Source organism: Pinus tabuliformis, chromosome 1_2 (genome assembly GCF_031772625.1).
Source record: "Pinus tabuliformis cultivar Carrire ecotype Pingquan chromosome 1_2, CPIR1, whole genome shotgun sequence".
NCBI classification, from domain to species: domain Eukaryota; kingdom Viridiplantae; phylum Streptophyta; class Pinopsida; order Pinales; family Pinaceae; genus Pinus; species Pinus tabuliformis.
Genome location: NC_142298.1, coordinates 947,949,933 through 947,962,986, shown reverse-complemented (window position 1 = coordinate 947,962,986; position 13,054 = coordinate 947,949,933). Strand labels below are relative to the sequence as shown.

Sequence of the window (13,054 nt, the reverse complement as noted above, 5' to 3'; positions counted from 1 at the left end):
ACTATAATGTATTTATTAAGTGTGTGTACAATAGATAAAATTGATTTTAATGTATTGGATTATATATTTCACCCAGTGAGTTTATTATTATGCACAGCCATCAGGTTGAACGGTTCTACGTTAACCAGCGTTTTTGTCACGCTCGCACCTCACCCTTCATATGACACATGGGGCTGCATGCAATGATCTGTTGACAACATATGAGTACTGGTTCAGTAAGTGGAGGTGGGGTTTAGGGTTTGTTTAGCGTGAGTATCGTGTGCCTTGTTCATTGCTGCGTTCATTTCTGTTTGGGACCTATTCTTCTCTGTTTGCTTTGCTAGGTAGTTGAGTGTCACTGCTCCATTGGCGGTCATGCTACCATTACGGTCGTCAGTGATGAGGATAGTGGCTTCGGTGATGTGGGTTGTGGTTTATGGACCAACATAAATGGTCATGCTGGAGGTTGTTTAGTTGTTTTTGTACGTTTCGTCTTGTTTTTTTGCCTGGTTTTTCTTCCCCGTTTGGTGGTATGGGCTCGTTATTCATCTGCGTTTATCCCTGTGGCGAATTTAGCTCAACTCAGTGTTGGACATGGCTGTTTCGCACTCCAAACATATTTTTCAGGTTTGTAGTTCAATTATGAGCTTCAATTTCACATTTTATCTATATTTTTAGGGATATCGAACCATTTTGATGTTGTCTTGAATGTTGTTGCAGTCTGAGCTATTGTTTTTGGAGCATCTGGGGTTCCTGTGGCTTTCCGGCATGGAGATTAAGTGGACATATAATGTAGGATACTGTCCTACCAGCCTGAATACTGTGTTTTTTAACACATTTAGCCTTCATTGGAATATTTTTCCTTTGTTATGCTTGTGTATGTGTTTTTAAACACCTTCACCTGTGTGGTTTTTGGCTAATTTATGGGTTTTTAGTTTGTTGGGTTTTTCACCGGTGTGGGTTTTGGCCAATTTATGGGTTTTTAGTTTGTTAGGTTTTGGGTTTTGGGTTTTGGGTTTTGGGTTGTGGCTTTTATAGTCAGGTTCAGGTTTTGGGAGGGTAATGAAAACAAAGTATATGAGACTGCTCGTGTAATGTTGGGTCTCCTTTTGAGGTTGTCAAAATAGACCTGAGAGCTTGGCATAGGACATCACTGACTCGTCCTCGAAAGATGCAATTTGGTTTTTCTCTATTATCCCAGGGAGGCCAAAACCTTTTTGTGTGAGGCAATGCTTCATGGATTGTCATAGGAGGCGGAGGTAGGACTCGAGACTGCCCATCTATAGGAAGGTTGGGAACGTAGCCTCTTGGCCTCATACAAACTAAAAAAGATTTTGAGTCAATAAAATCTGGCCCTCTGCCAGCAAAATGACGAGTTATTGTCTCTGAAACATATTTTGGTGCCATGGCCACATGTTCGTAGTAGAAGAATGGAGGCCCGTGCATAGATGCCTTGATCTCCTTTGGACGTTGTTCCACAAGCCCAGGGTATCCAAGAACTCAAAACCCAATAAGTTCCTCCAGGGATAGATACAGAAGCATTAAATGTTCATTATTCAATTCAACTTGTTCAGATTGTACCATTTCTTTGATATTTTTGTTATTCAATATTTTTTTCTCTTGTGCTCTAGGGATTTTCTTCTTTATTGAATATGATCCAGCTTTCAAGACAATATATTCTTGCTTTCTTTTCCGATATTCTCTTAAACATGAGTTTTCATCTTCTTCCTCTAGTGCCTGCACATTAGTAAACATAATTTATACTCGGTAATTTCAATGCAAAGAACTCTTTCTACCAGTATAATTCTTACCTCTAAATATGGTACATTGTATCTAATCTCATAGAACTTAGAAAATTCATATATCAAAATCTTAGAAAAAGGCCCATATGGTCTCGAACAATAAATCCATCTCCAACAATTTTATTGTAGTCAAATTTCAAGTAAAATATAAACATCCTTTAACTCGTAAACATACTTCATCTTAACATTTTTATTTGTTAAAAAAAGTAAAATGATAACAAGGATGGAGCAAAGGCTCCATCTTTGCAAAGCATTCTTTGAATATCTTACTCTGAGGTCTTTCTATTGCTTTCCTCGTACAAATAAGAGGTCTTATTTTGCCTACAACTCTTAAAAATGTCACCACTATGATTGGAATATAAGTGAACTCAACTTTTTAAAATAATTTTAATCTCATTGTAACTAAGGTTTCCAATCAAGGGAATTCATCAAGAAAGGAAGATCTCAAGCTTAGCTCAATCATTATGTATCAGTTACAATTAGATGAGTGGAACTGTTGTATATCTGATGACCTAGTGGAAGTGTTGTATATCAGTGTTCAGGTTGGAGCTTGTCCAATTGAAAAAGGATATATTTTTGGCTTCTATTTCTTTATATTATGATTTTATGTTTGTTTATATTATGACTGAGTGGAAGTGTTGTATACCTAATGACTTAGTGGAAGTGTTGTATATCAGTGTTCAGGTTGGAGCTTGTTCAATTGAAAAAGGATATCTTTTTGGTTTCTATTTGGTTATATTATGATAATGGTTGGGTCATAATCTTTCATTGCATTGTGGAATTTGTAAAGACTCTATGCATTGTTTAGCCCCACTCTTGTGGCTTTACTGTACATTGGATGTACATAAGATTTTCAAGTCTGTTAACATGCACATTTCAGGTTCATTCATCATTGCATTGTGGCTTTACTATACATTATATGTACATTAGATTTTCAAGTCCGTTAAGATGCACATTTCATGTTCATTCATAATTGCATTGTGGCTTCATTGCACATTAGATGTACATCACATTTTCAAGTCTGTTAAGATGCACATTTCAGGTTCATTCATCATTTCATTGTGGATCTTGTCAGGGGACTCTGCACTATTTAAACCCACTCTCATGGTTTTACCGTACATTAGATGTACATGAGATCCTAATTAAAGTGAATATGTTTGTAATGATCCTAATTATAGTGATAACTTTTTATCTTTATATGTGCAATATATAACCTCTCTTGAGATAGGAACTGTCAATATATAACCTCTCTTCAAATATTAAAACAAATATATTCCACTTGAGGTTGGAAAAGAGAATTTCTAAACCAGTGGGTTTGTTATTCATTTAGAAATGCTTCTCTAACTAGACAATGAATCTACCTGACATCAGAATTTGCTCTTTGAAAGGATATTCTTTGCTATTATAGTAGTCTGATATTGAGTTGCAGGGGTCAGATTTGAGGTTATAGTGGAAATGAAATTGATTTCAAAATCAGTAAATCAATATTGAAATTGGTTGTAATAGCTTTAAGTTACCCTTGTTTCTCAACAAAAATAAAATTATTCATTATTCAACAAAAATCGTAACATTATTCAACAAAAACATACATGTATGTCTCCAGCAACTGATGAATAGAATGAATGTAACACTATGCACACACTTAGATTGTATGTTTCGAACAAATTATGAATAGAATGAATGTAACAGTCTCTGAACACTTTGATTGCATGTCTCCAATAGCTGATGAGTAGAATGAATGTTTGAAATTAAAATGAGTAAGGGTTGATGTTTTATAGTTTTTCATATAGAATTTAATTGGTAGGGAAGATTGGCATAGATTTCCATCTCCCAAATTCAAATGTGTGGCCTAGATTGAATTGTACATGATCAAATGGTTGATAACCTTTGATGGTTGATCCATGTGCTTTCCTGCTTTTAATTCCTGAATTGAAAAGGATGGTGTGTTTAATACTTGAATTTAAAGGGTTTGTGTCATTTATTGCATCCTCTGAACTAATTCCTTAATTGAATGTTGTCATTTATTGTCTTTAATCCTGAATGGAATGTTGAGAATTGAATGTTTCCATTTATTGTCTTTAATCCTGAATGGAATGTTGTCATTTATTGTCTTCAATAAGTTGAATGGTTAAATACACATGTACATATGACTGACACACATTTCACCTATTCTTGTGCAGGTATTACTAAGCAATGGGATGTGTTGCTCTAGTGGAAATCTGTAGGTGACTATTTGATGGGATAGGTGTACTCCTTAATACAATTCAATGGAATGTATGCATTTTGACTTATTTGGTAATTCAGAGTTGGAGATATTTGGGACATTATGTCTTGTCAATATGTGATGTTAAGGATTGGTATTTGATACTTGTTGGCCCAATCAATATGTGGACCCATTTTGGACTAAATTATATAACTTAATATAAATTATTTATGTGCATAGTTTTGATGATTTATGAATTTTTTTTATATGTGTGTGGGACCAGTACTATAACTAGTATTGGTCCCTACACAACAATAGAAAGCTCTCCCCTATATTATATTGATTTGGATGCAATTTCTAATACATAAAATTAATTGTAATTTTGTAAAAGAAATTAAAAAGTGAGTTCATAATAATAACACTATATTATAAAATGATTTATTTTATTGATATAATAAATTACAAATGATATAAAGAAACTTAAATTGACATACTGATTTCAATATTGAGAGATTACTCATCCAATTAAAGTAAATTTAAAAATGATTCTTTATCCATTAAAACAAAATTCACTAATAATATAGTGCAAAAATAAGTTCAAAGTATATATTATAATGTCGTAAAACTCGTTTTAAATTATAAGTTCCAAATCCACTACTATGTTTGTTTGGATGTGATTATTTTAGTTAGGATTTACCTATTAAAATCATTATATTCATTAAGCTTTTTTTGGTTATAATATAAAAATATACAATTGAATAATATATAAAATGTATTAAACCAATAACATAAATATACAATTTAATAATATATAAAATGTGTTAAACTAATAACATATAATTAAATGTAGATGTAATTATGAGGAATATGTGAGATTAGAGAAAAAAAATATTATTATTAGAAAGAAAAAGAAATTTCCTATGAAAATTACTTAATATTGAAAATTCAATTTTTCAATATTTTTGAAATTAACTTCCTTTCTCATATGATTGATTTGAAAAGATGAGAATGTTAGTTGGAATTGATAAAAGAAAAGATGAAGAAGACATAATTAAAAAATCAAATTCATTTGAAACACATACATATGCATAATCATGATGATATGGAATTTTGATATGGTCATCCTATGACTAAAACTAGTTTAGATTCATCTTAAATTTGGATCCATGCAGTGCTCAGGTTGAACAAATCCCTTTACCTATAAGATTTTCTTTATGCTTTGCACTCTAGAAAATGTTGACAACTTAATGGATTTGAACCCTCTCAATGCTTGATAGATCCAAAGTTAAGATCGACATGTGATGCTTGATAGTAGTGCATGGAAGAAATTGGGGAAATGGGCATTGTTACATGGTAAATTTTCAAGTGGTAGGGTAGGGGATTTTTGGTTGTGATAAATTGCAAACCTTTACAGTAAAAATGGTGGAGTGGCCTCTATGTCTTGATAACATAAAAAATATAATGACAAAAATAGCAATAAATATAATAAATCATGTGCATTTGATAACCTATTTGACTCATTAGTTACCACATGATTGACCCAATATTAGTTGTTGCAAAATGATGGTGAAAAATTATTGTAGTGTTTATGTTGATTTATAAGCAATATTCTAATTTATACAAAGATGCATTGCGATTAATCCATGAAACATGGTGAAAAATTGTAGTGTCTATGTTGATTTATTACCAATATTGGAATTTATACGAGGATGCATTGAGATTAATCCATGAAGCATGGTAGCTATAGATATATGGGGTGTATGTACATTTGTAAATTAGTACTTTATTTTGCATGGAAATCTTCTTTACAAAAACCCTCTAAGAATTTTCTCACATTAGAGAACGGGGTAAATGTTTTTGATGGACAAGATGTGTGTTTAATCCCAATGAATCAAAGTGAATTTTTTCATGTGACCTTTTAGGCGAATATGGATTTAACATGGAACACCAATCTACTTGAGCTAACCCTTGGAGCTAGAAGAATATTTGGAAACAAGCCATATTAATTAACCATATTGAGACATTATCCAAATCAAACTTGGGTCTCATGGTTTTAAATTGGGGGGACATACCCCTTATGTGCACCTTGAATGTGTCTATAGCTAGGCTTAAAGATCCCCACCCCTTCATTTTTCTATTAGAATAACTTTAATGAGATTTGAATTTGAATAAGTCACTGAAAATTCCAATAGGTTTCCCATGTCACCACATGTTCATGTGAAACATTTTTGTTAGCATCTATATTTGTGTTATGTTGTAATTATGTTTAGTATTGATCAATAGGCTTAATTTTATGGAATAGGGTTTTGAGAAATTTCATTTAATTATGAGTAATTATTAAATGGATGGTAGGGATTTAACCTCCATTTAATATTTTAAAATATTCTTACTAATAGTCATAAATCAATGTTTATATTTATCTCAAAAGTAATTATGCCCTTTATGTTTTTTTAATTAAATTGATTAATTAAAAAAATGTCTCATAAATATGAGTTATAGTTTTTAGGCTTACAACAAAGCTTATTTACATTTTCAAAATCTCCCTAATAAATTAGAAGTAAATATTTATAACTAAAAAATTAATTACATAGATTTTTAACTATATATTTGCCTAATATATCCAATAAAAAATAAAATAACTTTTATGTAACTATGTACTCAATATTAATCTAATACATACTATTTTAAAATAATAATAATAATAACATATAACTCTTTCTATATACTTTCTTAAATACACAAATTATATTTTCATTATTTTTTATTGCTACACATATTATAAATTTATTCTAATATACCAAGACACTTATTTGTATAAAAATGGTTGAATTAATTCAATATATTGAACAATCGAAATTAAACTTATTATCAACCAATTTTTTTATCATATATTCCTTACACTTAATTTAAATTTTAACAACGATATATATCATTTTACATTTCTCCTTCATATTTTTAATTCCCCAACTTAAGGTATAACCCTCTGATACTATTTCGACAATCCAAGACACGAGGACATAGAGAAAGGGACCCCAAATAGCCCTAATCGTAGCACTAAATTATAAAAAGACATATCAACTCTTCCAACTAATATTCCGTCATTAGTTAGGCGAGACAAATTCTAGCTTGTCAGGCATTGCCCATGTCAACCAGCAGACTTTCTCATTGATAATATGAAGAAAAACATGTGACATTTCACCATGATGTTTGCAATCAGGTACATACACAAAATTGCGAAGACCACCAGAACAAGCAGAGGAGACGAAATAGATGGTTAGTTTATTGATATTTTAGATAACAGCTCTGCGTACCTATGCCCATTGGCCAGCTGCTCTCCATCGCACGTTCAGCGGAATGATGAACATTCGTTTGGAATTAGGTTTTGTGGAAGCAGGTTCATCCAATGCCTGTCTATCGCCACAGATTATAACCTAAATCTATACAATAATTATCGGATTCTATCTCTGGTTTTAATGTAAACATTTGTCCACTCCTGCTAGATTTTCTCTATAAATTCACAGCAACTTTAGACGGAATTTGTACCCAAGTCCTCAGAATTCCTCATTCTGCACTCTCCTTCACTTAGTGTATTGCGACTTTAGCCTCACTGTGTGGTTCACTTACAGATCTGTTATAGTTTTTAGTTCAATCCCAGGCCTAAAGATGAAGGCAGAATCAGGGAGCGCTGAGGCTAAGCTACCACTTCCCCCTCCTGTGGGACGTAAAAGAAGAGGGTTGGCAATTCTTGATTTTCTTCTGAGATTGCTTGCCATTGGAGCCACCCTTTCTGCAGCTATTGCCATGGGCACAAATAATGAAACTCTGCAGTTTTTCACCCAATTCTTCCAATTCAATGCCAGATTCTACAATCTATCAGCCTTCATGTACGTGTAACGCTACTCTTCCAACTTTTTTCAAATAATTAGTGAGAATCTCAATCATACTGTATTTTTGAAATAATTGCGGGGATTTATTGTTAATTATGAATTTAGATACTTCGTGATTGCCAACGCCACTGTGGGTCTATACTTACTTTTATCGCTCCCCTTCTCCATCTTCGACATAGTGAGACCCCGTGCGGTAGCCTTTAGGGTCTTACTCATCTTCTTCGATACGGTTAGTATGCATTAATTCATACTGCTCACACGTTTTTTCATATAAATGTAAAATGTGGGTTTGGTCCATGAAAAATACAAGAGAAGAATCAAGATAATATATATTGTAATTGCAGGTGATGGTGGCTGTGTGTACATCTGGAGCAGCAGCAGCAACGGCAATAATGTATGTGGCTCGCAAAGGAAACACCAAAACTAACTGGTTTTCCATCTGTCAACAGTTCAATTCATTCTGTATCCAAGCCACCGGTGCTCTTGGTGCCTCTTTCGCCGCAGTTGTCTTCCTAATTGTTCTGGTTTTGTTATCGGCTTCAACTCTCCACAGGCGCCGCGCAGAGTTTTAGGGCAAAAGTTAGATTATACCGTTACAGATTATGTTTATGGCTCTGTGGTATTTATGTGACTCCAGGGTAATGCGTCCATATTTTTCTTTTATGTTTGGTTTGATATTTGGGTTCAGTCACCTCATCTTTCTGCAGTATATGGTAGCCATTAGTGCTTTCGATATTTGGGTTCCTCAGTCATCTTATCTTTCTGCAGTATAGCGTAGCCATTACTGCTTTTGATCCTGAGGATGAAAGACATCTATGTATTGTGTAAAGTTCACATTGTAAATGTTTTTAGTAGTAAGGTAAGAAATGTGACTGGTAGTGCAGATAATTGATTTTCTTTTATTTACAAGTCTCAGAGAAGGATATATCTTACTCTCTTATGGATGTTCTACCATAGATTTTAAACGCTTATTAGATTGAATTGAATAGAGTACTTTAAAAGGGTATAATTTTGCTTTGAAAATATAGATTTTTTTTGGTTATAATTATAAAATTTTGGTACTCTGATTTTTATGTGGTTGAATCTTTCCGATTATTTTTTAAGTTGTTGAATGCTTTTTACCTTCTGATTAAAAGACTTCTGAATCAAAATTTTACAAGATTAAAAACATCCCACTCCAAAAATGAGAAAGAAAAAAGTTGCTCTCGAGAAGAATACTGCCACTCATTAGAGGAGGAGATTGAACTCCCCTCGACAAATAATCGAAGCAATGCACCTCCTATTAAATGCATCCTAGGTCAGATTCTCTTTTGCAATGCCATATAATATAAGACTTAATACAAGTACTGTGTTTAAGAAATGCTTAATTTTTACATGCCCTTGTAAAGTGTATTCTAAACACCATACCCATTATACAACACTCTTCCTTATGGACTCTTATCAGTCTTTAACATATTCTGTGAAGAAGTGATCCGCATGGCCGCGTATTATTATCTAGTTCAGCATATTCCATTCAGTACAGTATTGTATTTCAGTTAAGTGCTCTGCACGGTAAAAGATACCATGTGATATTGTCTTTCTCGTAAGTAGCTAAATGTCATTTGAAAATTTTGAGCATGTAAATTTGCATTTTTAAGAAATAAATGCTCTATAATTTGTCAAATTTGGTAGAAATTAGGGTAGTTATATTTCCAATTTAAATTTGTCAAATAGACAGAAATATCACATGTTTTAAATAATCAAATTATATATATCTATATTCTTTTTCCACTTCATATTACATTTCCATTTCCACTTTCAGATAAACAATCATTTTTTAATTTAATGTACTTTTTATTTATTTATTAGGGTGGAACTCAAATATTATTTTAATTATTTAAATGAACCAAGCCATAATCAAATTAAAAATGCATTATTATTATTTACATAGTTTTAATTTAACAATTTTTCTTATTTTAATTTTTTTTAGAAATTTATATTTGCATTAAAATTGATTTCAATGGTTTTTAAAGAAATTTGTTTTGTTTGCTAGATAAAATGAGTTTTGAGATGACTCTTATGATATATGGTCCAAAGGCATCTAAGCCATCAAAATCATCAGAGATCACACCTGGTCTATGTCACACCAAGATTTAGTATGGACATCACACTAGGCCTATGCCACACCAACAACACTTAGTATGGACATCACACGAGGCCTATGCCACACCAACACTTAGTATGGACATCACACGAGGTCTATGCCACACCAACACTTAGTATGGAACACACTTTTGCCCACAACATTTACAAACAAAACACCTTGGCACTATCTCCTCCTTTAAAGAATATTTTTTATTTTAATGTAATTTATTATTATTATTATAGTTATTGAAACAGTAAAACTTTAAATTCTTTTAAAAATTTAGTTAAAAAATATAAATTTAATTCTACCCTCCATATTATATATATAGTTTTCTTAAAATAGAACTACTTTTTAAATTATTGTTATTTAATATGATATTTACCCTCCATATTATATATATAATCTTTTTTTAAAAATATAACTACTTTTTAAATTTTGCTATGATATTATTTGAAGTTATGTGATAACATTTGTTTGCTTAAATAGACACTTTATAATAGTTGTGTAGAGTTAGATGACATAAGAAATACATATTTTTTATATTGTAATTTTGTTTTTATTAATCACCATGTATATATCACAATAAAATATAGAAAAAGAGAAAGAAACAAAATTATTTTAACTTCCAAGAAGCTAAAGATAGCCTATGGGACATATTGCTTCTTCATCTTGTTGATGTATTCGACACTTTTCCTGTGAAACCTCAAATTAAATGCTTCGTCTTCTCAACAAACTCCCATATTCTTAAGAAACCCCTCGCTAAATAGATTATCCCAAGAGCTAGCAGCTAGAATATTTGCCTAGCTTTCTCTGTTGTATTTGAATGCCTTACATTGTAAAATGAAATTCTTTTGTGTTTCACTTTTTTGGAAGAAAAAAAGATACATACTCTTTCCTCCCACACTTATTTTTCCACCCTGTTTCACAACTGATTTGATGAGAATTAGTCCGTAACTGAGTAATAAGAAGTTTGACTCTCCAATAAATATTGGCCTCTATGTATGCTTTTTGTTGATGACTATGAGTGGGATTAAACACTTCAATATACTATTTTTTCTTTTTCCCTTTCTCCTTATCCGAAGCCTCTATGTATGCTTTTTGTTGATGATTATGAGTCGGATTGAACACTTCAATATACTATTTTTCTTTTTCCCTTTCTCCTTATCCCAAGTAAGCTTGTGGAACTTATCCATAACAAAATATTTTATCTCTTTACTAGGTATGGGGCATACGTTCAAGCAAATACCCCATTTGCTAAACCATTTTTTATTTTGCTGCATCCAACTCTTCTTTTTTTTGCAAAATATGTCATTAAATACAACCTTAGGCCATATGTCCTCTTCGATTTGCTCAATTTTTTTAAATACTTTATGACTCACACCATAACAATTGCTTCAATAGGAGAAACCCCTATTTCACTTAACAATATAACATAAGGAACCACACTTGTAATTTTGAATTTGTTTGTAATCAAACTCTGATTTTTCTCAATTTGTTTCCACTACATGTCGGACTTACATGTCATAATTGTTCACAACCATAGAAAATCACCTAAATCACTAGAAGCCCACAAAGAGTTTGAGTGGTTTTCCAGTCACATAACTTTGCCTCTCTACACCTATTTTGGAAAGCATAAAATTCTTTCCAAACCCCAAAGTTATTTTCTTTCTACAACCATCCCAACTTAGATTTTTGTTGAAGTCAATTCTAAGGTATTTGCAATCTACAACTTCTTCCAAAATTTTTCCTTCAAAGTAGAACTTATGATGGTTATGTTTTATTTTTTTAGGGAAAACCATTACTTTCCTTTTGCTAATATTGACTTGCATCCCCACCCTTCTACAAAAATGCTCAAGGGATAGTAAGCACTCTTGCAAACCAAGAGTAGATTTAGCAATCAAAATGAGACCATCTACATACAATGTAAGCCTTACAAAAAAATTGCCCAAATGGATTCCTTCAACCCCTTCTGAATTGAACTAGTCCTCAAGCTTTCCGATATATAAACCAAAAATGGTAGGAGATAATGGGCAACTTTGCCTGACCCCGATATCGCTTATAAAACTTTTAGAAATGTCCGTTGAAGTTATTTGATGCCTCTTGGCCCTTGGTAGATCTAGAGTTAAGATGGATCTAGGCAAGTCCATATTAAATTATAGAGGGAATCTAGGAAAACTAAAAATTAATAGGTGATCCTAGGTAGCTTAGTTATTACCACTCAAGTTAGAAATGATGTCTTAAGAAAAATTGCATAAAATATTATAAAATTATTTGTCCAATGCTAAATTAATAGTGGTGAGTATGCAAATCAAATCCTATATTATTGTTTCCTCAAAAACTAATAAATTAATATGTGAAATGGATAAATTAATTTCATTTTTAGGCACTAGGAGTTGCTTAAATTTAGGTGGGTAGTAATCACTAGTAAGTCTACACATTTAATCAAATCCTATAGTATTGTTTTCTCAAAAACTAATAAATTGAGATGTGAAATGGATAAATTAATTTCTTTTTAGGCACAAGGAGTTGCTTAAATTTAGGTGGGTAGTAATCACTAGTAAGTCTACACATTTATAGTTTTACTCACAAAAGTACTTATGGAATCATAAATAATGGAAATTTTATTTGTACCATTTTTTATGCAAAGACATGTCTAAATTATGGTGGAAGTAGTTGATGAAAAATATATTATTTACCTCAGTATGAGCTATTTTTGGATTTTATTTTTATATGGTTTTGTTATAAATATTAAGAACAAAAAATCAATACACAAATATCTAAAACTAATGCATAAATATTGCAAAGACATCTATAAATTATGGCATAAAATATATTAGGAAATTATCTGCATTACATTATATTGTGTAGACACTATAATAACGCCTTCAAAATATGGCCCAATATGATAGAGATGTTATAATGTAATATTTAACATTTTGGCAAAGTCAAATTACATAAAAATTAAAATTAAAATAGAATTAAAAATAATAAAAACATTAATGTAATGTAAATAAAAATAAAAATTACCTTATACGAGTGAAATAAAAATAAAAAAGAC

The 13,054-nt window shown here is 31.6% G+C and overlaps 1 protein-coding gene and 1 pseudogene across 1 annotated transcript; one reads left to right on the top strand and one right to left on the bottom strand.

Annotated features, from left to right (window-relative positions):
• Positions 1-1,023: 1,023 nt before the first annotated feature.
• On the bottom strand, positions 1,024-1,734 carry LOC149209088 (DNA (cytosine-5)-methyltransferase DRM1-like; annotated as a pseudogene).
• A 5,912-nt stretch (positions 1,735-7,646) lies between these two features.
• LOC149209087 (casparian strip membrane protein 1-like) lies at positions 7,647-8,443 on the top strand. The gene is made up of 3 exons (XM_089394210.1): positions 7,647-7,868; positions 7,977-8,100; positions 8,216-8,443. Exons 1-3 carry the CDS (start codon positions 7,648-7,650, stop codon positions 8,441-8,443), a joined length of 573 nt encoding a protein of 190 aa, XP_089250336.1. The 5' UTR covers position 7,647.
• Positions 8,444-13,054: the final 4,611 nt, after the last annotated feature.

What these genes read in the sequence shown, in the direction of transcription:
- LOC149209087 (XM_089394210.1), top strand. Translation starts at nt 7,648, where the DNA reads ATGAAGGCAGAATCAGGGAGCGCTGAGGCTAAGCTACCACTTCCCCCT. An exon ending in TACAATCTATCAGCCTTCAT is followed by an intron (nt 7,869 to 7,976) that starts GTACGTGTAACG and finishes TTATGAATTTAG; the next exon opens with ATACTTCGTGATTGCCAACG. An exon ending in TACTCATCTTCTTCGATACG is followed by an intron (nt 8,101 to 8,215) that starts GTTAGTATGCAT and finishes TTGTAATTGCAG; the next exon opens with GTGATGGTGGCTGTGTGTAC.